This window comes from Macaca mulatta, chromosome 1 (genome assembly GCF_049350105.2).
Source record: "Macaca mulatta isolate MMU2019108-1 chromosome 1, T2T-MMU8v2.0, whole genome shotgun sequence".
NCBI lineage: Eukaryota > Metazoa > Chordata > Mammalia > Primates > Cercopithecidae > Macaca > Macaca mulatta.
Window position 1 is genome coordinate 105,837,235 of NC_133406.1, and position 24,869 is coordinate 105,862,103.

General features: G+C 47.0%; 2 protein-coding genes and 1 long non-coding RNA gene across 10 annotated transcripts; 2 read left to right on the forward strand and 1 right to left on the reverse strand.

Moving 5' to 3' along the window:
• Positions 1-338: 338 nt before the first annotated feature.
• USF1 (upstream transcription factor 1) lies at positions 339-7,309 on the forward strand. Of its 6 annotated transcripts, none has more exons than XM_077939980.1 (11): positions 339-521; positions 2,934-3,055; positions 3,441-3,490; positions 3,653-3,768; positions 4,107-4,208; positions 4,378-4,573; positions 4,813-4,900; positions 5,677-5,735; positions 5,878-5,972; positions 6,218-6,346; positions 6,537-7,309. In XM_077939980.1, exons 1-11 carry the CDS (start codon positions 381-383, stop codon positions 6,624-6,626), a joined length of 1,188 nt encoding a protein of 395 aa, XP_077796106.1. In that variant the 5' UTR covers positions 339-380; the 3' UTR covers positions 6,627-7,309. The 6 variants fall into 6 exon arrangements, with proteins under 6 accessions (XP_077796106.1, XP_014969170.1, XP_028682735.1 ...); XM_015113684.3 differs by having other exon boundaries at positions 339-464; XM_028826902.2 differs by having other exon boundaries at positions 339-464; positions 3,653-3,737.
• Positions 7,310-7,594: 285 nt separating this feature from the next.
• Positions 7,595-23,109, forward strand: TSTD1 (thiosulfate sulfurtransferase like domain containing 1). 3 transcript variants are annotated; one of them, XR_013395863.1, is made up of 4 exons: positions 7,595-7,679; positions 8,482-8,644; positions 8,731-8,860; positions 23,036-23,109. XR_013395863.1 is itself a non-coding variant. In XM_015113710.2 (4 exons), the coding sequence occupies exons 1-4, from the start codon at positions 7,604-7,606 to the stop codon at positions 8,780-8,782; spliced, it is 414 nt and encodes a 137-aa protein (XP_014969196.2). In that variant the 5' UTR covers positions 7,595-7,603; the 3' UTR covers positions 8,783-8,926. The 3 variants fall into 3 exon arrangements, 2 of the variants coding, with proteins under 2 accessions (XP_014969196.2, XP_002801915.3); XM_015113710.2 differs by lacking the exon at positions 23,036-23,109 and adding an exon at positions 7,886-8,008 and having other exon boundaries at positions 8,731-8,926; XM_002801869.3 differs by lacking the exon at positions 23,036-23,109 and having other exon boundaries at positions 8,731-8,926.
• LOC144330059 (uncharacterized) lies at positions 21,268-24,744 on the reverse strand. Its single transcript, XR_013395914.1, has 3 exons — positions 24,629-24,744; positions 24,362-24,452; positions 21,268-21,402 (listed from the first exon to the last, which is right to left on the reverse strand). It is a non-coding gene; the product is annotated as an uncharacterized LOC144330059 (long non-coding RNA).
• Between the last annotated feature and the right edge of the window lie 125 nt (positions 24,745-24,869).

Sequence of the window (24,869 nt, forward strand, 5' to 3'; positions counted from 1 at the left end):
AGGTAATCTTTCAAAAAGACGCCCTGAGCCAAGATGGCCTCCCAAATAGCCCTTGTTAAAGATGGCGCCTCCGTCAGACGTCCCTCCCTTCATCTCAGCTGGATTCTCTCTCTTTTTTCCTGGAATGAAAAAATGCCCTGCCAGCGCTAAGATGTCAGTACAAGTTAGTCGTCTCTTTCCCGTTCTTGTCTAAAGTGGCCAGGGCTTCAGCTACATACTCCAGGACACTGCTTCTTCCCGACTTCACAGAAAACCCACAAACATCAGCTCTCATCAAGATGGAGTGAGCGGAAGTGGGGCGGCTCTGAGTTTGAGTTTGTGGGCGGGCCGAGAGCGACACTTCCGCCCCTCACCAACATGGCTGCGGGCTGCAAGTGCGCATGAGCAGCTGTCTATGGAGCTACCTAGGTCGGGAGAGGGAGAACACAGTTGGAGAAAATCGGCGGCTGAGACGGCCTTGGCCGGTGAGTGTAGGACCGGGCAGAAGTCTGGAAACTGGGTGGACTGGCAAGGCAGGGCAGGTTTGATTTTGTTTCCTTTTTTCTGGTTAGAGAACACTGCTGGGGAGGAAGCCTTTGTTTTGGGCTGGGGGGGGGGGTGTTGTGCTGGTTCTTTATCTTCTACCCTGCTTTGTGGGCCAAACTCCCTGCCCCCGAGCGCGAGCGTCCCAGCCCTCCTGCGCTGTCCAGCTGCGGGCCGCAGCCGCCGGCACCGGGCGCCTGAGCCCCCTAGTCCCCGATGTCCTTTCCTGCCTCCTCTGCGGAGCAGCTGGGGCGCGGGGCTAGACTGCGGGGCTGCGGGTCACGGCGCAGGCTCCCGGGCTCGCGCCTGGCGGGCGCTCAGCTCCTTAAGCGCCTTCTGGTTGGAGAGCCTGCAGGGAGACGCCTCATTCTCAGGCAAGGTCTAGGCGCCTGACTTCTTTCGGGAGTAGATTTTTTTCCCTTTGTGTCCAGACTTAGCAAGGGCTCTTACTGGGCCCTTCTGGCCTGAGCGTGCCCACCACAACGTCCCATTCCAGTTTCCGTGTCACAGATCCCTAATGCCTAGGAAATGCTTCCGGATGTCCAACTAAGATTTGAATAAGTACCCTGACCCCGTTGCTGGGTGTCCTCAGAGACTGCCCCGGCTGACAGCTGTGGCCAATAGAGATGCCTCCTGTGCCGGGCCCTCTATTTCATTGCCTTCCCCTGCAGTCAGCGCGGCAAGCTTCGCAGGGCATTTCCTCTTCAGGTTTGAAGATGGAAATGTAGGTGGTCCCAAAACACTAGTGTTACTTCCCCTTATCGACTGGGATCTCCTTGCAGCGTTACTTCCTCTGGACGGTTTCACTTTCAGTTCCTTTTTCAACATTTTCCTCGGACGCGGTCTTTCCAAGGCTTATCCACTGAAAATTTTCCTTGGATAGGAAAGGTCTGGAGGACCTTATGGGTAGAGAATTTCTAAAAATCTTGCCCCTTTTGTGTTGGGATTATCTTACTGCTTTGTACTGTGTAGCTGTTTCTTTCTGGAGGCATGTCTGCCCAGCTCTTTGTTTTTCCTGCCCTCTGGCTGGGTGTCAGGGTCCTAAGGCAGAGCTTGTAGGTGGATTCTTCCCCCTTTGTCTCTTCTTTAGAACCCTGTTTTTGTTTTTTTTTTTTTTTTTTTTTTTTTACCCCTTCTTGCTGAGGCTCAGTTGATTTGGAGTTGTCATAGCAACATTTTAGCAACTGTGTTGTTCTACAGGAAGGCTTGATGAATAAAATAGAGGGTGCTTGAAGAGGATCCACTTGGGCTTTAGGGTTTCTAACAGATTATATAAATCGGAATACCCCAAAACAAGAATCCTGTCAGTAGAATGGGGCCCAAAGGCCAAGTCTAGTCTTTGTGGTCAGGGACATTCTTCCAGTGGTAGTGGGCTTGAGATTTCCTCTTCCTAGGTTTGAGAACAGAAATGTCTTGGTGGACAATATGTGGCTGAGAAACTGGAAGAAGTATCGGTGTCCATGACACGGTATTTTTTGATGGTGGGGCCAATACATGGCCCTTCCTGATTCCCATGAGGCTGCCATCATGGCAGGTCATAATAGCTTTAATAGTGATCCATTTAGAAATGTGTTGTTGGCTGGGTGCGGTGGCTCATGCCTGTAATCCCAGCACTTTGGGAGGCTGAGGCAGGTGGATCACCTGAAGTCAGGAGTTCCAGACCAACCTGGCCAACATGGTGAAACCCCATCTCTACTGAAAAATACAAAAATTAGCCGGGCATGGTGGTGGGCGCGTATAATCCCAGTTATTCAGGAGGCTGAGGCAGGAGAATTGCTTGAACCCAGGAGACGGAGGTTGTAAGCTGAGATTGTGCCACTGCACTCCAGCCTGGGCAACAGAGCAAGACTGTCTCAAAAAAAAAAAAAAAAAAAAATGTGTTGTTTCAGCCAGGTGCGGTGGCTCACACCTGTAATCCCAGCACTTTGGGAGGCCGAGGCGGATAGATCACGAGGTCAGGAGTTCGAGACCAGCCGGGCCAACATGGTTTAGTAGAAACCCCGTCTCTACTAAAAATACAAATATTAGCCAGGCGTGGTGGTGTGCACCTGTAATCCCAGCTACTTGAGAGGCTGAGGCAGGAGAATCACTTGAACCCGGGAGACAGAGGTTGCAGTGAGCTGAGATCGCGCCACTACACTCCAGCCTGGGTGACAGAGCGAGACTCTGTCTCGAAAAAAAGCGTTGTTTCTGTCTTCCAGTATAATTATCCCCTCTCTACCAGGAGTTGGAGTGATAATGGAGGGACAAGGAACACTATTTGTAGAGTTGCTTTTTCAATCACTGTAGGCCAGTCCTCAACATCAGTATGGTGGAGGCTGATTGTCCCCTGCAGATGACTGGGTTATTTTCCTGGCTGTGTGTTCATGGAACCTAAGTTCTAGAACCGGAGATACTGTTCTGTTTCCTAGACTCACTGCAAACTTCATGATTTCTACCAGGACTTAGCACTCAGGCCTGTGAATAGGAGATACAAAGACTTCCAAAAAAGGACCAGTTCCTCGGATGTGCCCCCTCACAGAGAGATGAAGGGGTGAGTGAAGAAGGGGTAGGGTCTGGGATGAAAGATGGGTGGCCTGGAAGAATGCAAAATGGCCAAGAGCACTGCCTCTGGAGTCAGGCAGACCTGGATTCAGGTTCTACTCTATCACTTACTGTGTGATTTGGTTTCTTCATCTATAAAATGGAAGTAGTGCTATCTATCTCATGGTGTTGTTTTTAATATTAAATAAGAGTACATGTGATGTACTTAGCTTAGTGCTTATGTACATAGTAAACAGCAAACACTAGTTGTTATTCTAACCTAACTCAGCTTCTGTTGGGAATGCCAATGAGTTTGCAGCCATATGTTACTGGGCCGGTGAGCTTCTCATTGACTTCTTCCCATACTCTTCCTTTTGTCCTTTCACCACAAACAGGCAGCAGAAAACAGCTGAAACGGAAGAGGGGACAGTGCAGATTCAGGAAGGTGAGTGCTAGAGACGGAACCAAGACTAAGAACCCATCATGGCCTCCCTTCCTCCCCCACCAGACCATCTCCTGTGCATCCTCCTCCTTCAGTGACATGCACGTGGAACGGGGATAGAAAGGCAGTTAACTCACAGACTTTTCTTTTGTTCTTTTAATTCAGGTGCAGTGGCTACTGGGGAAGACCCAACCAGTGTGGCTATTGCCAGCATCCAGTCAGCTGCCACCTTCCCTGACCCCAACGTCAAGTACGTCTTCCGAACTGAGAATGGGGGCCAGGTAAGGGAGGGGGCCAGGTGGCTGCAGGTGTTATTTGGGATTGGGATTGAGGGAGGTAATTGAACATGTCTTGGGGAGACCTGGCTTGGAGGATGAGTTGAAAGAGTGGACTGTTTCAGGGGAGGGGGGTGCTGATACTGGAGTAGAGACTGGTGTGAGGTTAGGTGTATGCTGAAACCTCTGTGTGGGGAGAGAAGGGAGAATGGCTCAATCCGTGTCTCTGAAGGACTTTGTTTTGGGGCCCTATCCAAGGGAAGCTTTATGAGGGGCCCTAGGATTCCCAACACTTAATCTTTTATTCTCTCTTTCCCTTGCTCTGCCTTCCTCTACACTTCTAGGTGATGTACAGGGTGATCCAGGTGTCTGAGGGGCAGCTGGATGGCCAAACTGAGGGAACTGGTGCCATCAGTGGCTACCCTGCCACTCAATCCATGACCCAGGTACAGGGTATGGGCTGGGGAGGTGACTAGAGTTCTGAGAAGTAAGATGAAGAAGGGTATTAGTAGGATGGGGGTGAAGCTAGGAACAGTGAGGCGTCTAGGGCTGCCTTGTCCCAAAGCACTAGGCTCTCCTTTCCTGGATGTTTCTCTCTCTCTCTCTCTCTCTCAGGCGGTGATCCAGGGTGCTTTCACCAGTGATGATGCAGTTGACACGGAGGGGACAGCTGCTGAGACGCACTATACTTACTTCCCCAGCACGGCAGTGGGAGATGGGGCAGGGGGTACCACATCGGGGAGTACAGCTGCTGTTGTTACTACCCAGGGCTCAGAGGCACTGCTGGGGCAGGCGACCCCTCCTGGCACTGGTGAGATACTGCATGAGGATGCTGGCTGAAAGGGCTAGAATAGGCTGTGAGACATGACTGGTAGGCAGTGAGCCTTCACTCATGACTCTTAGTGATCATTAAGATCTGGGCAGGCAGTGAGTCCGGGGCTGCTCTTCTATTAACATGTTCTTTTTAGAGGAGGGGCCCAGGGTCTTCACCTCAGGGCTTGGTGAGGTTCCTACCCATGTCCTGACAGAACCTACCCTGCATCTTCACAGGTCAATTCTTTGTGATGATGTCACCACAAGAAGTACTGCAGGGAGGAAGCCAGCGCTCAATTGCCCCTAGGACTCACCCTTATTCCCCGTGAGTGACACTTGTTTCTTCTCAAATTTCATAAGTGTTTTTTTTTGTTTTTTTTGTTTTTTTCTGAGACAGAGTCTTGCTCTGTCACCCAGGCTGGAGTGCAGTGGCGTGATCTCAGCTCACACAACATCTGCCTCCAGGGTTCAAGTGTTTCTCATGCCTCAGCTTCCCAAGTAGCTGGAACTACAGATGTGTACCACCACCCCTGGCTAATTTTTGTATCTGTTTTTGGTTTTTTTTTTTGAGACGGAGTCTCGCTCTGTCGCCCGGGCTGGAGTGCAGTGGCCGGATCTCAGCTCACTGCAAGCTTCGCCTCCCGGGTTTACGCCATTATCCTGCCTCAGCCTCCCGCGTAGCTGGGATTACAGGCGCCCGCCAACTCACCCGGCTAGGTTTTTTTTTGTGTGTGTATTTTTTAATAGAGACGGGGTTTCACCATGTTAGCCAGAATGGTCTCAATCTCCTGACCTCGTCATCCACCCGTCTCGGCCTCCCAAAGTGCTGGGATTACAGGCTTGAGCCACCGCGCCCGGCCTAATTTTTGTATCTTTAGTAGAGACAGGGTTTCATCATGTTGGCCAGGCTGGTCTCGAACTCCTGACCTCAATCCGCCTGCCTCGGCCTCCCAAAATGCTGGGATTACAGGTGTGAGACAACACACCCAGCTACCCATAAGTGGTCCTAGTACCTGCTAAATCTTGTATAATTCCTTAACCCCAAACTCCAATCATGTACTTTTGTCTTCTTACTCTGGCCACCCTGGGCTCTGTTGTCAGGAAGTCAGAAGCTCCCCGGACGACTCGGGATGAGAAACGCAGGGCTCAGCATAATGAAGGTAGGTATGATCCGGGTGGAGCTAGGAGCTGTCTGGTGTGATCTCAGCAGTGATGTCTGAGGGGTGGAGGGTTAGGTAATTTTACCCCGGGACTTGTGGCGAGTTTTCACTGAGTCACCTTGTCCTCCACTTTGCCCCACAGTGGAGCGCCGCCGCCGAGACAAGATCAACAACTGGATCGTGCAGCTCTCCAAGATAATCCCAGACTGCTCCATGGAGAGCACCAAGTCTGGCCAGGTCATGGAAAGACCCTGGTAGTGGGCAGGATGCCTGAATTCTGTCACCTGGTATTGTTTCCAGAAATGGTAGAAAGAGGGGCGCACATGACAGTAGTCTTATCTCTCCCTGAGGTTCCTGTATCTCTGGGAGATATTATACCACCTTCCTTAGAGGAAAATGAGGTCCAAAGTATGAACCTACTTTTGGAAAGCAAGCTGGGTATCTGAAATCCTAGTCCTGATTTTGTTGACCTTATCTTGCAGAGTAAAGGTGGGATTCTATCCAAAGCTTGTGATTATATCCAGGAGCTTCGGCAGAGTAACCACCGCTTGTCTGAAGAACTGCAGGGGCTTGACCAACTGCAGCTGGACAATGACGTGCTTCGACAACAGGTCAGACTCCTACCCCCAGTGCAGCCCTTCTCAGCTCTGCTAGCCACTGATCCAGTTTGACACCCTCTACTTTGTTCTCCATGGAGAGGGCTTCATCTTTTCCCCTTACCAGTGGATGTCTGAATACATTCAGGGGCTTGGTAGTGCCAACTTTACTACCCATTCCTTTACTGCCTCCTTCCCTTGTCAGGTGGAAGATCTTAAAAACAAGAATCTGCTGCTTCGAGCTCAGTTGCGGCACCACGGATTAGAGGTCGTCATCAAGAATGACAGCAACTAACTATGGGGATTCAGGGGCTTTGGGCCCAAGAACTGCAGATAGCCCAGGAGCAACAGCCTAATCCTGTGCCCCTTTCCTTCACTGCCCACTTCTGGCATGGGACAGGGGGAAGTTCAGAAGGTGTGTCCTTGAACTGAGGCCCTGTGATATGGCAGCCTGCAGTGGTGTGAAACACACAATGTGGAGGTGCACTGACAGCCTTGCCCACCCCCACCATGCAACCCCTGGGCCCTTGTGCTCCTCTTGCACAATGCATGTGCTGCCTCCATGCTGGATACTGGACACACTAAACTGGGGGGCTTGTCCTGTACTTGCTTAGAGTGCCCAGCAGAGGTCTGCTGACAGGTGATGCTCTGGCTTGCCCCAGGACTCTGGCACTTCCATTGGTTCTTCCTTTCCCTGGAGCTGAGGTTTAGAGGTGCACCCTGTGGCTCAGGGGAGCAAGCTTACACAAGAAGTGGGGGAAGGGTGTTTAGCAGTGGCTGGTGCCCATGAAGAGGAGATTGGCCAGCGAGAAGCTGAGGCCTATGCAGACGTCTCTGAAGCCAGAGAGAACAACAGGCAGGGGTCCACTTGGGGCCTTCCCCCTTATGGGGGTCTTTTTTTTTTTTTTCTTTCCTTTTCCTTTTTTTTTTTTTTTTTTTTTTTTTTTTTTTTTTTTAGGATAAAATTGTTCAAAGCCACAGTTGTCTGTTTTTCTTCCTTTTGTGGGGCCACAGGCTGGAAGGGAGGGGCATTGCTCTTTGACCAGTAAAGGCTGTGCTAAGTTCAGGGTGGGGTGCTGCTCCTGCACTTATTACCCGGAGACCTGGTTCCTGGGCCAGACCGGTCTGTCGTTTTTGGCCCACGCTAGAGAATGTTAAGGGCTTCTGCAGTAGACTGGTGCTAGAGGCGCCGTGAACAGGTGCTGCGGGGGCGGTGCGGGAGGCGGTGCCCTCGCTTCCGGATCCGGTCTCAGCTCCGGGAGCGAGTGGGAGATGCTGCAGGCTACGAGAGGGCGGGCCGGGGCCGCACACCGGAGACTCGCAGTTGCTGCGCGCACCATGGCTGGAGGTACCTGCGGGGGATGCCTGGGACCGCGGTCCTCTTGGCCCCCTGAGTTGAGGTGTGGCAGGGAGTGGGGTGGGGGAGCGAAGGGGCGTGGTTGAGGGGTCTTGGTGCATACCCTACCAGGGAGGGGCTCTGCCAGGTGAGGGGATACAGTGGCGGCCATGACTCCTAGGCCCCTTCTCCTGAAGGCTGTCGCGCCCTTTCCTCAGCGCCCACGGTCTCGCTCCCTGAACTCCGTTCACTCCTAGCCTCCGGCCGGGCCCGACTCTTCGACGTGCGCTCTCGGGAGGAGGCGGCAGCTGGGACCATCCCAGGGGCGCTCAACATCCCGGGTATAGGGTGGAGAGGGGACGCCCAGGTGGTGGAATAGAGCCGTTCAGGAGGGTCTTTGCCAGTGGGACCTCATTTAGGATGGAATGGGGAAGGCACTGATTATGGGGGTCCTGCATTCCCGGGAGCCAGCCTTCAGCTTCCTGGGAAGGACTGATAGGAGGCGGATCCTGGCATCGGAACTGGCCCATCCAGTTTGAGAAGACAGCAGGTGGAGAGGAGAGGGGCAGACCAGCTTCTCTTGACCTCCCCAAGTCTGGACGCCTGAGGGAGCATCCCGCCCCGCCTCCTCACAGCTTGGGGAGTGGCTCGCATTCAAAAGTCGTTGGTTTCTGGTTCTTGAAATTGGGGTGGGGGTAGGGGATGGCTATCATATGTTGTTTGGGGGCCCCCAGGACCCAGCCTTTCCAGGCCCAGCTTCCGAACCTGAGTGCCAAACTGCCGGCTTTCCCTTCTACCCTCTCCACTCCTCCAGTGTCCGAGTTGGAGAGTGCTCTGCAGATGGAGCCAGCTGCCTTCCAGGCTTTGTACTCTGCTGAGAAGCCAAAGCTGGAAGATGAGCATCTCGTTTTCTTCTGTCAGATGGGCAAGCGGGGCCTCCAGGCCATGCAACTGGCCCGGAGTCTTGGATACACTGGGTACGGGGAGGTATGGCTGCTAGCTGGGAGGTGATGGGGACTACCTGTCATTCCTGTCCGTCTCTCACCCTTCTTTATCTCCACAGGGCTCGCAACTATGCTGGGGCCTATAGAGAATGGTTGGAGAAAGAGGGTTAGGCAGGAGGCGGCTTACTGATTGCCACCCCCTGGCCCCTTAATGGCCATCTTAACTAAGGGTGTGAAGGGGCTGACTTGGTGAGTTGGGCAACTCCTTATAGTGTTGTGCACACAAAAGCATCAAATAAAGAACATTTAATCAAAGTATTGGAAGCACTTAATGTGTCAGTTGGACTGAAAACAGTTCTAATCTTTATCTAGACCTCAATTCAGTCCTGGATCATCATTTCTCAGCATTCATCTGCTTCCCCTAGCACTCCCCACATGCAAAATTCTAGCAGTTTCCTGAGAGGCTACAATGTACAGTACTTCTAGAATAGCTGTTTTCAACCCAGAATGCACATCAGAATCAGCAAGTTTTTTTTGTTTGTTTTATTTTTTAATTCAGAATATGGAGGGTGGAGCCGGAGCATTAGTGGCTTTATGGGCCCCTGGGGTGATTCTTATATGCAGCTAGAAGCAGGTACCACTGCTTTAGAGGTCAGCAAAGTATGGCCCCAACTGGCTCGCTGCTGTGAACTTTGGTTATTGTCTATGGCTGCTTTGTCCATGGATTAAGGAGGTGAAAGGGCAATCCCAGGCCTTTGGGTGAGGGAATGGATAGCACCCTTCATCCCTACCGATGTGTCATGCACAGATTACAGGCGTGAGGAGCCTTTCCTGTGCCACCAAAACCAGGTTTCGGTTTTTATCAACACTGATCTCTTATACTGGATTTAACAAATTTAATTGGTTGACCAGGCGCAGTGGCTAAGGCCTGTAATCCCAGCACTTTAGGAGGTCGAGGTGGCAGATCACCTGAGGTCAGGAGTTCAAGACCAGCCTGCCCAACATGGTGAAACCCCATCTCTACCAAAAATAAAAAAAGTGTCCGGGTGTGGTAGTGCACACCTGTAGTCTCAGCTACTTGGGAGGCTGAGGCAGGAGAATTGCCTGAACCCAGGAGGTGGAGGTTGCAGTGAGCCGAGATCATGCCACTGCACTCCAGCCTGGGTGACAGAGACAGACTCGGTCTCAAAAAAACCAAAATTTAATTGGTTAAAAAGATGAAATTATGCATGCTTACTGAAACAAAATTCAGCACTACACAGTAGGTATATGACTTCCCTCTAATATAGTGTATAGTTTGATGCACAATACATTTTAAATATTTTTGTGGCAGAGTTTTTACCTCTTAAGTTTGATTTTTGGAAAATGTATTCCTTAATCTGTGGAAGAGAAGATTGAGTCAGAAATGAATCCAGGTTTCTGAGTTTTCATGCCTCTGAAGAACTTCTTTCACGCATTTCCTGTATTCCTTGCCTTTCTCTCATGTCCTTTTCTTCCCGTCTGCCTTCTCCACTATACCCAGCCCTCATTCATTCATTCATTCATTTTTGAGATGGAGTTTCGCTCTTGTAATCCATCCTGGGATTACAGGCATGCGCCACCATACCTAGCTAATTTTGTATTTTTAGTAGAGACGAGGTTTCACCATGTTGGTCAGGCTGGTCTTGAACTTAGGTGATCCGCCTGCCTCTGCCTCCCAAAGTACTGAGATTACAGGAGTGAGCCACTGCACCTGGCCCCTCCTACATCTTTTATCTCATAGTAGGCACTCTATACACAATGAAATCTGCTATTCATCTGGGCTCTCCAGCTTCCCTGTCACACAGCTATCCTACTTTCTCCCTGGGCTCATCTTGCCACATTACCGTATGAGTTTAGCCAGACATTGTTGAGTTTGGAGATAAAGTTGAAATATATGAAAGAGTCTAACTGAGAGTCTGGCAAATAGTGTCAATTACCCTTTCCCCAAATACCGAAAACGTTTTGGTTTTCAGAAAGGTTGGGAAGTTTCTTCTGGGGCCTTATTTCCTTCTTTGTTTTGTCTTAACTCTTTTAGTCTTATGTTTTCCCCTCCCCAGGTGTTTATTATAATTTGGTTATAGCATTTTATTATTATTATTGAGGCATAATTTACTTATAATAAAATACACAATTCTTGCTTGGCCCAGCATGGTGGTTCATGCCTGTAATCCTAGCACTTTGGGAAGCTGAGGTGGGCGGGTCTCTTGAGGCCAGGAGTTCAAGACCAGCCTGGCCAACATGGGGAAACCCTGTCTCTACTAAAAATACAAAAATTTGCTGGGCATGGTGGTGTTTGCCTGTAGTCCCAGCTACTCTGGTGGCTGAGGCATAGGCATGAGAATTGCTTGAACCCAGGAGGCAGAAGTTGCAGTGAACTGAGATCACGTCACTGTACTCCAGCCTGGGTGACAGAGCGAGACTCTGTCTCAAAAAAAAAAAAAAAATAAATAAATAAATAAATATAAAATGCACAATTCTTTTTTTTTTTTTTTTTTTACCTGTGGTTGGCAGTTTATTTTAGAAAAACAACGCCCCAGTTATCACAGTTTCTTTTTAGTCCATTTTCCATGACAAAAGAAGCTACACAAAATTTGGGGGGAGATACTGTCTTTGCAGACTGACACATTTGCAGAGGGGTCATGAATAATAATGATTTCAAAGCTCCTAGTTTAACTCCTGAATCAGACAAAGAATAAATGACAATATAAGAATGAATTTTGTTTACAATAATATCATAATATAGCATTAATTACAATGCAGTGGTTGTAATTAAATTCACAGTAAAATAGTCTTAACCCAAACACCAGACAAACTAAAATCACCAGACTGCTCATGAACTGAAATGATCAGTGCAAGCAGTTGTTGTCTCAGTAATGAAAACCAAAATCGGTAAGGCTTTTCTGGCAGGGAGTCTCTGACATGAACAGGCCCTCTCTCTGTTCAGTGAGGCCCAGGCGCCCTCACTTGGAGTCTTGGTCTTTCTTTTCATCTAAAAGGGCAGAATGGATCCCCAACTTTTTCAGTTCTTCCATCAGGTACCCATTCTAGTGCATATGCATAAGAATGTCACAGCCCCCCACAAACTCGCCATTAAGGTACACTTGTGGCCGGGCGCGGTGGCTCAAGCCTGTAATCCCAGCACTTTGGGAGGCCGAGGCGGGTGGATCACGAGGTCAGGAGATCGAGACTATCCTGGCTAACATGGTGAAACCCCGTCTCTACTAAAAATACAAAAAAAAAAAAAAAAAAAAAAAAATTAGCCGGGCGTGGTGGCGGGCGCCTGTAGTCTCAGCTACTTGGGAGGCTGAGGCGGGAGAATGGCGTGAACCCGGGAGGCGGAGCTTGCAGTGAGCCGAGATCACGCCACTGCACTCCAGCCTGGGAGACACAGAGAGACTCCGTCTCAAAAAAAAAAAAAAAAAAAAAAAAAAAAAGGTACACTTGTAGGATAGTGGGCCAGTTGGAATCGTCTTTTTTTTTTTTTTTTTGAGACAGAGTTTCGCTCTTGTTGCCCAGGCTGGAGTGCAATGGGGCGATCTCAGCTCACTGCAGCCTCTGCCTCCCGGGTTCAAGTGATTCTCCTGCCTCAGCTTCCCGAGTAGTTGGGATTACAGGCATGTGCCACCACGCCCTGCTAATTTTGTATTTTTAGTAGAGATGGGATTTCTCTGTGTTGGTCAGGCTGGTCTCGAACTCCCAACCTCAGGTAATCTGCCCACCTCAGCCTCTCAAAGTGCTGGGATTATAGTCGTGAGCCACCGCACCCGACTGGAATAGTCTTTATTTTATTTATTTATTTATTTATTTATTTATTTATGAGATGGAGTTTCGCTCTTGTTGCCCAGGCTGGAGTGCAATCGCACGATCTCGGCTCACCACAACCTCTGCCTCCCGGGTTCAAGTGATTCTCCTGCCTCAGCCTCACAAGTAGCTGGGATTATGGGCATGCACCACCATACCTGGCTAATTTTGTATTTTTAATAGAGATGGGTTTTCTCCATGCTGGTCAGGCTGGTCTTGAACTCTGGACCTCAGGTGATCTGCCCGCATTGGCCTCCCAAAGTGCTGGGATTACAGGCGTGAGCCACTGTGCCCAGCCAAAATGCACAATTCTTAAGCATTCAATTCACTGAATTTTGAGTATACTCACTTGTAACCATCACCCTAAACACGATCTCAAACACCGAAATCCCCAGAATATCTCTAGGTGGCCTTTTCTAGTCAATCCCACCCTACCCTCTTTCTAGGTAACCACTTTATCTTTTATCACCATAAAGTGGTTTTTTAGCCAGGTGTGATGGCTCACGCCTATAATACCAGCACTTTGGGAGGCTGATGCAAGAGGATTGCCTGAGGCAAATAGTTCAAGACCAGCCTGGACAACATAGTGTGACCTTGTCTCTACAAAAAATACAAAAATTAGCTGGGTGTGGTGGTGCACACCTGTAGTCCCAGCTACTTAGGAGGCTGAGGCAGGAGGCTTGCTTGAGACTGGGAGGTTGAGACTGCAGTGAGCCATGATTATGCACTACACTCCAGCTTGTGTGACAGAGTGAGATCCTGTCTCAAAAAAAAAAAAAAAAAAGGTAGCTCTCAAGCCCCCTTCTTGGCCTGTCAACTTAGACCATTTGCTTTCTTCAGTTTTTTTTGTTTGTTTCTTTTTTTTTTTTTTTTTTGAGACCAAGTCTGGCTCTGTCACCCAGGCTGGAGTGCTGTGGTATAATCTCGGCTCACTGCAAGCTCTGCCTCCCAGGTTCAAGTTATTCTCCTGCCTCAGTCTCCTGAGTAGCTGGGACTACAGATGCCCACCACCACGCCCAGCTGATTTTTGTATTTTTAGTAGAGATGGGGTTTCACCATATTGGCCAGACTGGTCTTGAACTCCTGACCTTGTGATCCACCTGCCTTGGTCTCCCAAAGTGCTGGGATTACAGGCGTGAGCCACCATGCCCGGCTGCTTTCTTCAGTTTTATAACTGATGAGGTTTAGAGAGAATCCTGGAAGTAAACAGACCTGGCTTATTACATAACTATGCCCTCTGGCTTGATCAACGTTAAGAGAACATTCCTCTTTCTCCTTCATTAGCTGTTTGGTTCATAACCCGGATAGGCTGTTCCAAGTGATTACCTTGCCCTTTAAAATTCTCTTTCCCTTTCCTCACAACTATTTCAGCAGGAGAGGTTGAAATCCTGGAGTTTACCAGCTATATGCACTTCTCTTGCCTTATACCTTCCTTTTCATACTAAATTAAACTCTGCCCTTTCATCCTATGTTGTCTATCCCAGGTTTATATTTACCATAAACCTGTGTCATCATTTCTATTACACCACATTTTTGTTGTTCGTTTGTTTGTCTCTACAATTGATTGTGAGCTTCTCAAAGGCAGGGCCTGGCTTTCACTTTCTTACCTCCAGTGCCTCAAACATGACTTCTCAGTAGGTGTCTGCTGAGCCTCACTAGCCTTCCGACCTTCAGAATCTTCTAATTTCAGCGTTTCTGAAGAATCACTGCTTGCCTGATCTTAAAATAACATTTTTATCTTATCAGTCAGAATTGATAATTTATAATAGGTCCTTGTTGTCTAGTGGCTCAAGCACTTGTCTCAGCCTGGCCTTTTGAGCAATCTGTAGTCTAGATCTGGTGCCACTTTGCCTTTCCACACTTATCTTCCAGTGGCTGCTCCCCACAAGCTGGTTTTCTTCGTGTCCTAAGTAGGCCTTACTCCTTCCTGACGCTGGCCTTTACGTGCCATTTTCCCTGTTTGGGAAGTTTCCAGTCTCCTTTGTACCATTCTGAATTTCACAAGAATTAGAAGAAGGTTTTTGGCATAAGACTTGTTCTCATCAAGATGGCTTTTAAACTGAAGGAGAGGGGAGAACAATAACGAGATAAAATTATATAACTGAATTCCGTGAAGGACATAAGACATGGGAAAAATAAAGTATGTACCTCTGTTGTAGCACTTACCACATTGCATGGCTCTTCCCACTGTAGACGAAGCTTTCTAGACCAGCTTATTGAAGTGGGTGGGGAGGGGGGTGAGGGGGAGCAAAATAGCCTGAGCTCTCTAAGAGGATGGATTGTTTATTATTGTATGGCCAACAGTGAAACTATAACTTGGCATATGAAAGGTGAGTACCTTCATATGAGTAGTAGGAAAATATATACTGTATGATTTGAATCATTTAAAATGTGTTGACATTTGCTTTATGGCCAGTTTTTGTAAATAGTCACTGAACACTTGAAAATAAGATGTATTCCGCAGCTTTTGGGTGCAGTGTTCTATATATGTCAGTTAGGTCCAATTTACTAATTATGTTGTTCAAATCTATCTCTCCTTTTTTTTTTGCCTTCCTTCTCTTTTCCCTCTCCTCCCCTCCCCTTCCCTTTTCTTCCCTTTTTCTTTGTTTCTTTTTTTTTTTTTTTGAGATGGAGTCTCACTCTGTCACCCAGGCTGGGGACCAGTGGCCAGATCTCAGCTCACTGCAAGCTCCGCCTCCCGGGTTCACGCTATTCTCCTGCCTCAGCCTCCCAAGTATCTGGGACTACAGGCGCCCACCAACTCGCCCGGCTAGTTTTTTTGGGTATTTTTTAGTAGAGACGGGGTTTCACCATGTTAGCCAGGTGAGCCACCGTGCCCGGCCTCTTTTTTTTTTTTTTTTGAGACAAGGTCCTGCTATGTTGCCCAGGCTGGTCTTGAATTCCTGGGCTCAAGCAATCCTACCACCTCAGCCTCCCAAAGTGTTGGGATTACAGGCATGAGCCACTGCACCTGGCCCAAATCTGTATCTCTACTGTTTTTTCTGCTTGTTCTATCAGTTACTTACAGAGGGGTTTTTAAATCTCTCACTATGATTTGGATTTGTCCATTTTTCTTTTTAGTTCTGCCGGTTTTACTTTACATATTTTGGAGACTATGTTATTTGATGTATACAAATTTAGAATTGTTATGCTTCCCTCCTGGATTGATCCCTTTCTCACTGTGTCCCTCTTTATCCCTGGGGATGCTTCCTGCCTTCAGATCCATTTTATCTGATATTAGTACAACTATACCACTTCAATTTTGGTTAGTATTTACATGAGAAATAATCGATCATGCCTCCTTGAAATTCATATTAACCAAAGGAAAAAGAAAAAGACACTAAGCACAGTTAGACACAAGAAGTAGACTACAGGAAAACAGATTTTTAAAATTCAAAGAAAATACATGTTGAGCTCATGGCCAGAGACTTTAAAGTGAAGATAAGCCAAGAAAATAGAAAGTCCTAAGAAACTAGGTCTGATGGTATTTCCCAATAAGAAATCCTCCCAGCTCATTCTACTAGCATTTCTATTCCTAATCATATTCTTGAACCTATCAAGTCCTTCAATTAATTTACCTTACCAAATTTTTACAACTTATTACTTTCGTCATGCCCATATTTTCCTCCTAATTCAGTTTAGACTCTATACATGATTCGTAATTGTCATCGTTCCTTTGCATAACTAGGAATATACTTATCAAGAAAGTTCAAGACCTGTATGAAGAAAATGGTAAAAATACAATAAAAAGACCTAAAATTAGACTTGTAAAAATGAAAAGACTTGGCTGGGTGCGGTGGCTCATGCCTGTAATCCCAGCACTCTGGGAGGCTGAGGCGGGTGGATCACTTGAGGTCAGGAGTTCAAGACCAGCCTGGCCAACATGGTGAAACCCTGTCTCTACTGAAAATACAAAAATTGGCCAGTCGTGGTGGTGCATGTCTGTAATCCCAGCTACTAGGGAGGCTGAGGCAAAAGAATTGCTTGAACCCAGGAGGCGGAGGTTGCAGTGACCCGAGATCATGCCACTACACTCCAGCCTGGGTGACAAAGCGAGACTCTATCTCAAAAAAAAGAAAAAAAAGGTTCTTGGATAGGAAGACTCAACTTTGTAAATATATCATGATGTTTAGTTGAAAACAAGAATAACCAGAAAAGCTTGAAAAAGAATATCAACGAGGGGCAGCAAGCCCCACCAGCTATTCATATATATCAAGCTTGTCCAACCCACGGCCTGTGGGCCACATGTGGCCCGGGACAGCTTTGAATACAGCCCAACACAAATTCATAAACTTTCTTAAAACATTATAAGATTTGTGTGTGTGTGTGTATGTATGTGTTTTGAGACAGAGTCTCACTCTGTCACCCAGGCTGGAGTGCAGTGGCACAATCTTGGCTCATTGCAACCTCTGCTCCTTGGGTTCAAGTGATTCTCCTGCTTCAGCCTCCCGAATAGCTGGGACTCCAGGCACTTGCCACAATGCCCAGCTAATTTTTGTATTTTAGTAGGGACAAGGTTTCTCCATTTTGGCCAAACTGGTCTCAAACTCCTGACCTCAAATAATCCACCTGCCTTGGCCTCCCAGAATGCTGGGATCACAGGCATGAGCCACTGCGCACAGCTGGTGTTAGTGTATTTTATGTGTAGTCCAAGACAATTCTTCTTCCATTGTGGCCCAGGGAAGCCAAAAGATTTGACTCCCCTGAATATATGATTCATTAGCTGGACTTCGTGGTACACCACTCTAGTCCCAGTTACTCAGAAGGCTGAGGTGGGAGGATTGCTTGGGACCGGGAGTTTGAGGCTTGCCTGGACAATGTAATGAGATAAATAAATAAATGCATAAATAAATAAATGAATGCTTCTAAATAAATAAATGAATGAAATGAAATAAATTCTTAGTAATTAAAACAATGTGAATGGATATACAGATGGGTTTTGTACCCCATACTGTATACTAAGATAAATTTCAAATGGATGGAAGATTGAAAGTAAAAAATGTCAGCTGGGCATGGTGGCTCATGCCTGTAATCTCAGCACTTTGGGAGGCCGAGGTGGGCGGATCACCTGAAGTCAGGAGTTCGAGACCAGCCTGACCAACATGGAGAAACTTTGTCTCTACTAAAAAAATACAAAATTAGCTGGGGATGGTGGCTTATGCCTGTAATCCCATCTACTCAGGAAGTTGAAGCAGGAGAATTGCTTGAACCCGGGAGGTGGAGGGGTGGGCCGAGATCGCACCATTGCACTCCAGCCTGGGCAACAAGAGCAAAACTTCGTCTCAAAAAAAAAAAAAGCCAGGTGCGGTGGCTTATGCACTTTGGGAGGCTGAGATGGGTGGATCATGAGGTCAGGAGATTGAGACCATCCTGGCTAACATGGTGAAACCCTATCTCTACTAAAAATACAGAAAATTAGCCAGGTGTTGGCTGGGCACGGTGGCTCAGGCCTGTAATCCCAGCACTTTGGGAGGTTGAAGCAGGTGGATCACGAGGTCAGGAGATCGAGACTATCCTGGAAAACATGGTGAAACTCGGTCTCTACTAAAAATACAAAATTTATCCGAGCATGGTGGTGCACGCCTGTAATCCTAGCTACCTGGGAGCCTGAGGCAGGAGAATTGCTTGAACCCGGGAGGTGGAGATTGCAGTGAGCTGATATCCCACCACTGCACTCCAGCCTGGGTGACAGAATGAGACTGTCTCAAAAAAAAAAAAAAAAATTAGCCAGGCATGGTGGTGGGCACCTGTAGTCCCAGCTACTTGGGAGGCTGAGGCAGGAGAATGGCATGAACCTGGGAGGCGGAGCTTGCAGTGAGCTGAGACTGTGCCACTGCACTCCAGCCTGGGCAACAGAGTGAGACTCCATCTCAAAAAAAAAAAAAAAAAAAAGCAAAAAATGTAAACTATTAAGAAGAAGACCTCTGGTATGGATGGTTTGGCTGTGTTGCCACCAAAATCTCGTGTTGAATTGTAGCTCCCATAATTACCACATGTTGTAAGAGGGACCTGGTGGGAGAAAATTGAATCATGGGGACAGGTCTTTCCTATGCTATTCTCATGATAGTGAATATGTCTTACAAGATCTGATGCTTTTATAAAGTGTAGTTCGCCTACACAAGCTCTCTTGCCTGTTGCCATGTAAGATGTGACTTTGTTCCTCATTCGCTTTCTGCCATGATTGTGAGACTTCCCCAGCCATGTGGAACTGTGAGTCAATTAAACCTCTTTCCTTTATAAATTACCCAATCTCAGGTATGTCTTTATTAGCAGCATGAGAACAAACTAGTACAAACTCTTTCATTACCTTAAAGTGGTGAAAATATTTCTAACTATGACTCAAAATTTAAAAGCCATAAAAGGCTGATAAAGAACAAAACAAACAAGCCAAAGCCTTCTGCATGGGAAACACACGTCCACAGAAGTCATGCCAAAAGAGAAACAACAAACTGGGGAAATCAATTCAGAGCATACGCAAATAGCTAATTCTTTGGATATATAAAGAACATGTACAAATGGATCAGGAAAAAACAACTATCCTAATTAAAAAATGAGCAAAGCATATGAAGGGACAATTCACAGAATACAACTGGCTCTTTTTTTTTTTTTTGGAGAGACAGTCTTGCTCTGTCACCTGGGCTGGAGTGCAGTGGCACGATCTTGGCTCACTGCAACCTCCACCTCCCGGGTTCAAGCGATTCTCCTGCCTCAGCTTCTCAAGTAGCTGGGACTACAGGCATGCACCACCATGCCCAGCTAATTTTTGTAGTTTTTAGTAGAGAGAGGGTTTTACTATATGTTGGCCAGGCTGGTCTCAAACTCCTGACCTCAGGTGATCTACCTGCCTCGGCTTTCCAAAGTGCTAGGATTAAAGGCGTGAGCCACTGCACCCGGACACAACTGGCTCTTAACCCAGGGAGATGCGCAGGTCACTTGTAATAAGAGATATGCACTTTTTTTTTTTTCTGAGACAGAGTCTCCCTCTGTCACCCAGGCTGGAGTGCAGTGGCGCAATCATGGCTCACTGCAACCTCCGCCTCCCAGGTTCAAGTGATTCTCCTGCCTCAGCCTCCAAAGTACCTGGGACTACAGGCGTCCGCCACCATGCCTGGCTAAGTTTTGTATTTTTAGTAGAGACAGGGGTTTCACCATATTGGCCAGGCTGGTCTCGAACTCCTGATGTTGTGATTCGCCCGCCTCGGCCTCCCAAAGTGCTGGGGTTACAGGCGTGAGCCACCGCGGCCTGGCCTCTAACACAATTCTCTAGTGTATATCCTTTTTTTTCTTTTTGAGACAAATTGTCACTCTGTAACCCAGGCTGGAGTGTAGTGGTGCTATCTCTGCTTACTGTAACCTCCATCTCCCGGGTTCAAGTGATTCTTGTGCCTCAGCCTCCCGAGTAGCTGAGATTACAGGCGTGAGCTACCACGCCCAGCTAATTATATATTTTTAGTAGAGAGGGGGTTTCACCTTGTTGGTCAGGCTGGTCTTGAATTCAGGTGATCCGCTTGGCCTGGCCTCCCAAAGTGCTGCGATTATAGGTGTGAACCACTGAGCCCAGCCACTAGTGTGTACCTTCAGTCTCCACTTCTCCCTACTCTCTAGATTTCCTAAACTTCCTTTTCCCTCTGCACTCTTAGCTAATGAGTTTACCTCTGAAGAAATCAAAGAAATTGCCATTATCTTCTCACCAACAAATCTACAAGCTGTACCACATGCTTCTCTTGTTATGATAGGTGGTTTTCTCTGCTTTAACCCTCAGCTTGAGCTCAGGATGCCATCTCTTCTCTCCTCTATTACTTGATACCACAACTGTTCTTCCCCCACCCGCTTTTTGAGAGAAGGTCTTGCTTTGTCACCCAGGCTGGAATGCAGTGGAGGCTCACTGCAACCTCCACCTCCCAGGCTCCCACCTCAACCTCTGGAGTAGCTGGGACCACAGGCACTGCCATGCCCAGCTAATTTTTTAATTTTTATTTTTTTTTGTAGAGACAGGGGTCTCTCTCTGTTGCCCAGGCTGGTCTAGAATTCCTGGGCTCAAGTGATACACCTGTCTTGGCCTCCCAAAGCACTGGGATTATAGGCATGAGCCACTGCGCCTAGCCTCTCTTTTCCACACATGATTAATTTCTTGCTCTTTACTGGATCATTGCTATTAACATACAAGCATTTCCATCTAAACAAAATACCTACTCTGCATTTATTCAACATGTCTTACAGCTGTTGCTCCTTTTCTCTGCTGGCCTTCTCTGCAAAATTTCTATTGAACTGTCTATAGTCACAGTCTACTTTTTTGTGTGTGGGGCTGTTGAATAATTCCTTCCATAATTTTCTACTTTGCAGACAAACTTATCAGTCTGTAGTTTACAAATCTGCTTTTTTGAAAGACTATAGAAAACAAATGTCAATGACAACGAAATTGTAACATTTATTATACATTTAAGCAACTTTATGGGAAAAAGAATCTGATGAACATCAAATTACTTGCATGCTCTAAAATACCTTCATGCTTTGTAAATGTATACACAGATGTTTTATATAGTATTAACTGAGGTGCACACGATTTGTATTTACTTTTTTCATTTTAGTTATTAACATTATTTCATGTATACTTGTCCATTATTAATATTTTCAAAACAGAAAATATAAAATTGAACAGAGATAAACAAAAAAGGTACTTTGGTTAAGAAAGAAATGCGGCTGGGCGCGGTGGCTTACACCTGTAATCCCAACACTTTGGGAGGCCGAGTCGGGTGGATCACCTGAGGTCGGGAGTTCGAGACCAGCTTGACCAACATGGAGAAACCCCCTCTATTAAAAATACAAAATTAGCAGGGCATGGTTGCCTATAATCCCAGCTACTTGGGAGGCTGAGGCAGGAGAATCGCTTGAACCCGGGAGGCGGGGATTGCAGTGAGCCAAGATTGCGCCATTTCATTCCAGCCTGGGCAACAAGAGGAAAACTCCATCTAAAAACAAACAAACAAACAAACAAACAAAAAAAGCGTAAGTATAGGATGTGGGAGACCCAATTTAATAGTATTTCAGGTGAAAATAAAAGGTTTACCCATTTTAGTATACTGTAAATTGAATATAACTCAATAGTGTAACATGGCTATTATTATATTTGTGAATGCATGCTTTTTAAATTTATTTATATTTATTTTTATATTTTTAAGAGGCAGCATCTTTCTTGTTCCTTTGCCCAGGCAGGAGTACAGTGGTGCAATCAGAGCTTACTGCAGGTTCGAACTCCTGGGCACAAGTGATTCTCTTGTCTCAGCCTCCAGAGTAGAGGATTACAGGTTACACCACCATACCCAGCTAATTTTTTATTTAAAAAAATTTTTAAATTTAATTTTCTGGCTGGGCATGGTGGTTCATGCCTATAATCCCGGCACTTTGGAAGGCTGAGGTGGGAGGATCACTTGAGCTCAGGAGTTCAAGACTAGCCTGGGCTATACAGCAAGACATCGTGTGTACAAAACAAAACAACAAACAAACAAAAACAAAAAAGAAAAGAAAGAAAGAAAGGGAGGAAGGAAAAGAAAGAAAAAAAAATAGCAGGATGTGGCAACACCTGTGGTCCCATCTACTCAGGAGACTGTGGTGGGAGAATTGCTTGAGCCCAGGAGGTGGAGGCTTCTGCGAGCCATGATTGCACCACTGCACTCTAGCCTGGGCAACAGAGCAAGACCCTGTTTCAAAAATAAAATAAATAAATAAAGGCCGGGCACGGTGGCTTATGCCTGTAATCCCAGCACTTTGGGAGGCTGAGGTGGGAGAATCACTTGAGCTTAGGAGTTCAAGACTAGCCTGGGCTATACAGCAAGACATCGTGTATACAAAACAAAACAAAAAACAAAAATGAAAGAAAAGAAAGAAAGGAAGGAAGGCAGGAAAGAAGGAAAAGAAAGAAAAAAAAATAGCAGGATGTGGCAATGCCTGTGGTCCCATCTACTCAGGAGACTGAGGTGGGAGGATTGCTTGAGCCCAGGAGGTGGAGGTTTCTGCAAGCCATGATTGCACCGCTGCACTCTAGCCTGGACAACAGAGCAAGAGCCTGTTTCAAAAATAAAATAAATAAATAAAGGCTGGGCACGGTGGCTCATGCCTGTAATCCCAGCAGTCTGGGAGGCTGAGGCGGGCGGATCACCTGAGGTCGGGAGTTTGAGACCAGCCTGACCAATATGGAGAAACCCTGTCTCTACTAAAAATACAGAATTAGCCGGGCGTAGTGGCACATGCCTGTAATCCCAGCTACTAGGGAGGCTGAGGCAGGAGAATTGCTTGAACCTGGGAGGTGGAGGTTGCAGTGAGCCAAGATCGTGCCGTTGCACTTCAGCCTGAGCAACAAGAGCGAAACTCCGTCTCAAAAATAAATAAGTAAATAATAAAATAAAATAAAATAAAATGTCTTAGATGCAGAGTCTTTTCCCTATGTTGCCCTGGTTGGTTTCAAACTCCTGGCCTTAAGTGATCCTCTCCTTCTGCCTCAGCCTCCTGAGTAACTGGGATTACAGGCACATATCACAGAGCCCAGCTGTCAGTGTATATACCTTTCTCCAAGACTTTAAATTTCTTTCTTTCTTTTTTTTTGAGATGGAGTTTTGCTCTTGATGCCCAGGCTGGAGTGCAATAGCACGATTTCAGCTCATGCAACCTCCGCCTCCCAGGTACAAGTGATTTTCCTGTCTCAGCCTCCCAAGAGCTTGGATTACAGGCATGTGCACCACGCCCGGCTAATTTTTTTGTATTTAGTAGAGACAGGTTTCACCATGTTAGTCAGACTGACCTCAGATGATCCACTCGCCTGGGCCTCCCAAAGTGCTGGGATTACAGGCGTGCTCCATGCACCCGGCCAAGACTATTAAGCACCCAGTAGGTGGTTTACATTGAATGGAACCAGAAGCAGAACTTTGGCCAAAGAGATGGGGACAAAGGAATGAGAGCAAAGGTGAAAAAGGCAAAATGTCAAACAATATCATTCTTTTGGATAAAAATGTGGTCTTTTCACTTGCAATGAGGTAATGCTAAGGAAGTTTTTTTCCATAGTCTGCATATACTTAGTACAGTTAAAATTAAATCATCGTAAAATAGAAACTACAACTAGCAAAGGTGTTGAGCATGAATGTCAATTAAAAATGATGTAACATGGCCGGGCGCGGTGGCTCAAGCCTGTAATCCCAGCACTTTGGGAGGCCGAGACGGGCGGATCACGAGGTCGGGAGATCGAGACCATCCTGGTTAACACGGTGAAACCCCGTCTCTACTAAAAAATACAAAAAACTAGGCGGGCGAGGTGGCGGGCGCCTGTAGTCCCAGCTACTCGGGAGGCTGAAGCAGGAGAATGGCGTGAACCCGGGAGGCGGAGCTTGCAGTGAGCTGAGATCTGGCCACTGCACTCCAGCCTGGGTGACAGAGCGAGACTCCGTCTCAAAAAAAAAAAAAAAAAAAAAAAAAAAAAAAAAAAAAGATGTAACAATATAAATATTAACAGAAAGTTTGAGTATCAACATCGTCTATAGAAAAAAGGCGGCTTAGTCAGCACACAACTATTAGTCACAGTGAGAAAACAAATAATTCTGAAATGTAGGGACCTGTTCACAGATCAAATATGTGTAAAGGACATATCCACAGTCACCCAAAGATGTTTATAGAGCCTGTTCAGCTCAGTTTGTATCATCTGGGTGTGTTTTGTGTACATCTGTTTAACTTTCTTCTTGAGATAACGTCATTCCGCTTTTCTCAAATCGTATTATTGTGGGTTTAAAAAATTTTTTGTTGTTGTTTGTTTTTTGAGACAAGGTCTGGCTCTATCGCCCAGGCTGTAGTTCAATGGCGCGATCTAGGCTCACTGCAACTACCGCCTCCGGGCTCAAGTCATCCTCCCACCTCCGCCTCCCAAGTAGCTGGGACTATACTGACCAGGCTCCCATTTTCCAATTGAGTGCTCCCTTTCCCTTGTTTTTTCCCTTTCTTCCTCCCAGCGCAGCTCATCTCTCAAAGCCTGTGAATGCTGCCGGTGGGGTGGACAGAGGAACAGTTTGGAGATGGTGTCAAGGTAACATTCCATTTCTCTCCCGGTCTTCTCCCCCGCCCTCCCATGTTAATATGTGGTTTTCACTTGCCAAGAGGCAGGCCCAAAGTTTCTGCAGCACCAAACTGCAGGTGCAGTTGCACCAAGCAACTTACATTCAAACAAACGCAAAATCACAAACCAAGCCCGTCTCCATAAATCCCACACCACGAATGCCTTCCCTACTTCCTCCTTAGAGGTACTTCTCAGCCCTCCAGCTCCTACTGAGAACCCAGTCAGTCAGGAAGTCCCTACTTCAGGAACACCAACTAATCAGGGGGCCGTCACCTGCTGAAGGTGCGGCATTCGTCTCCTGACGCGACAGTCTCCTGGGCCAATCAGAGGCAGCTCAGGTGG

Coding starts and splice junctions, on each gene's coding strand:
- USF1 (XM_077939980.1), top strand. CDS start 381: ATGAGCAGCTGTCTATGGAGCTACCTAGGTCGGGAGAGGGAGAACACA. Junction 3,056..3,440: donor CCTCACAGAGAGATGAAGGG/GTGAGTGAAGAA, acceptor CACCACAAACAG/GCAGCAGAAAACAGCTGAAA. Junction 5,973..6,217: donor AGAGCACCAAGTCTGGCCAG/GTCATGGAAAGA, acceptor CTTATCTTGCAG/AGTAAAGGTGGGATTCTATC.
- TSTD1 (XM_015113710.2), top strand. CDS start 7,604: ATGCTGCAGGCTACGAGAGGGCGGGCCGGGGCCGCACACCGGAGACTC. Junction 8,009..8,481: donor AGGGGCGCTCAACATCCCGG/GTATAGGGTGGA, acceptor CCACTCCTCCAG/TGTCCGAGTTGGAGAGTGCT. Junction 8,645..8,730: donor CGGAGTCTTGGATACACTGG/GTACGGGGAGGT, acceptor TTATCTCCACAG/GGCTCGCAACTATGCTGGGG.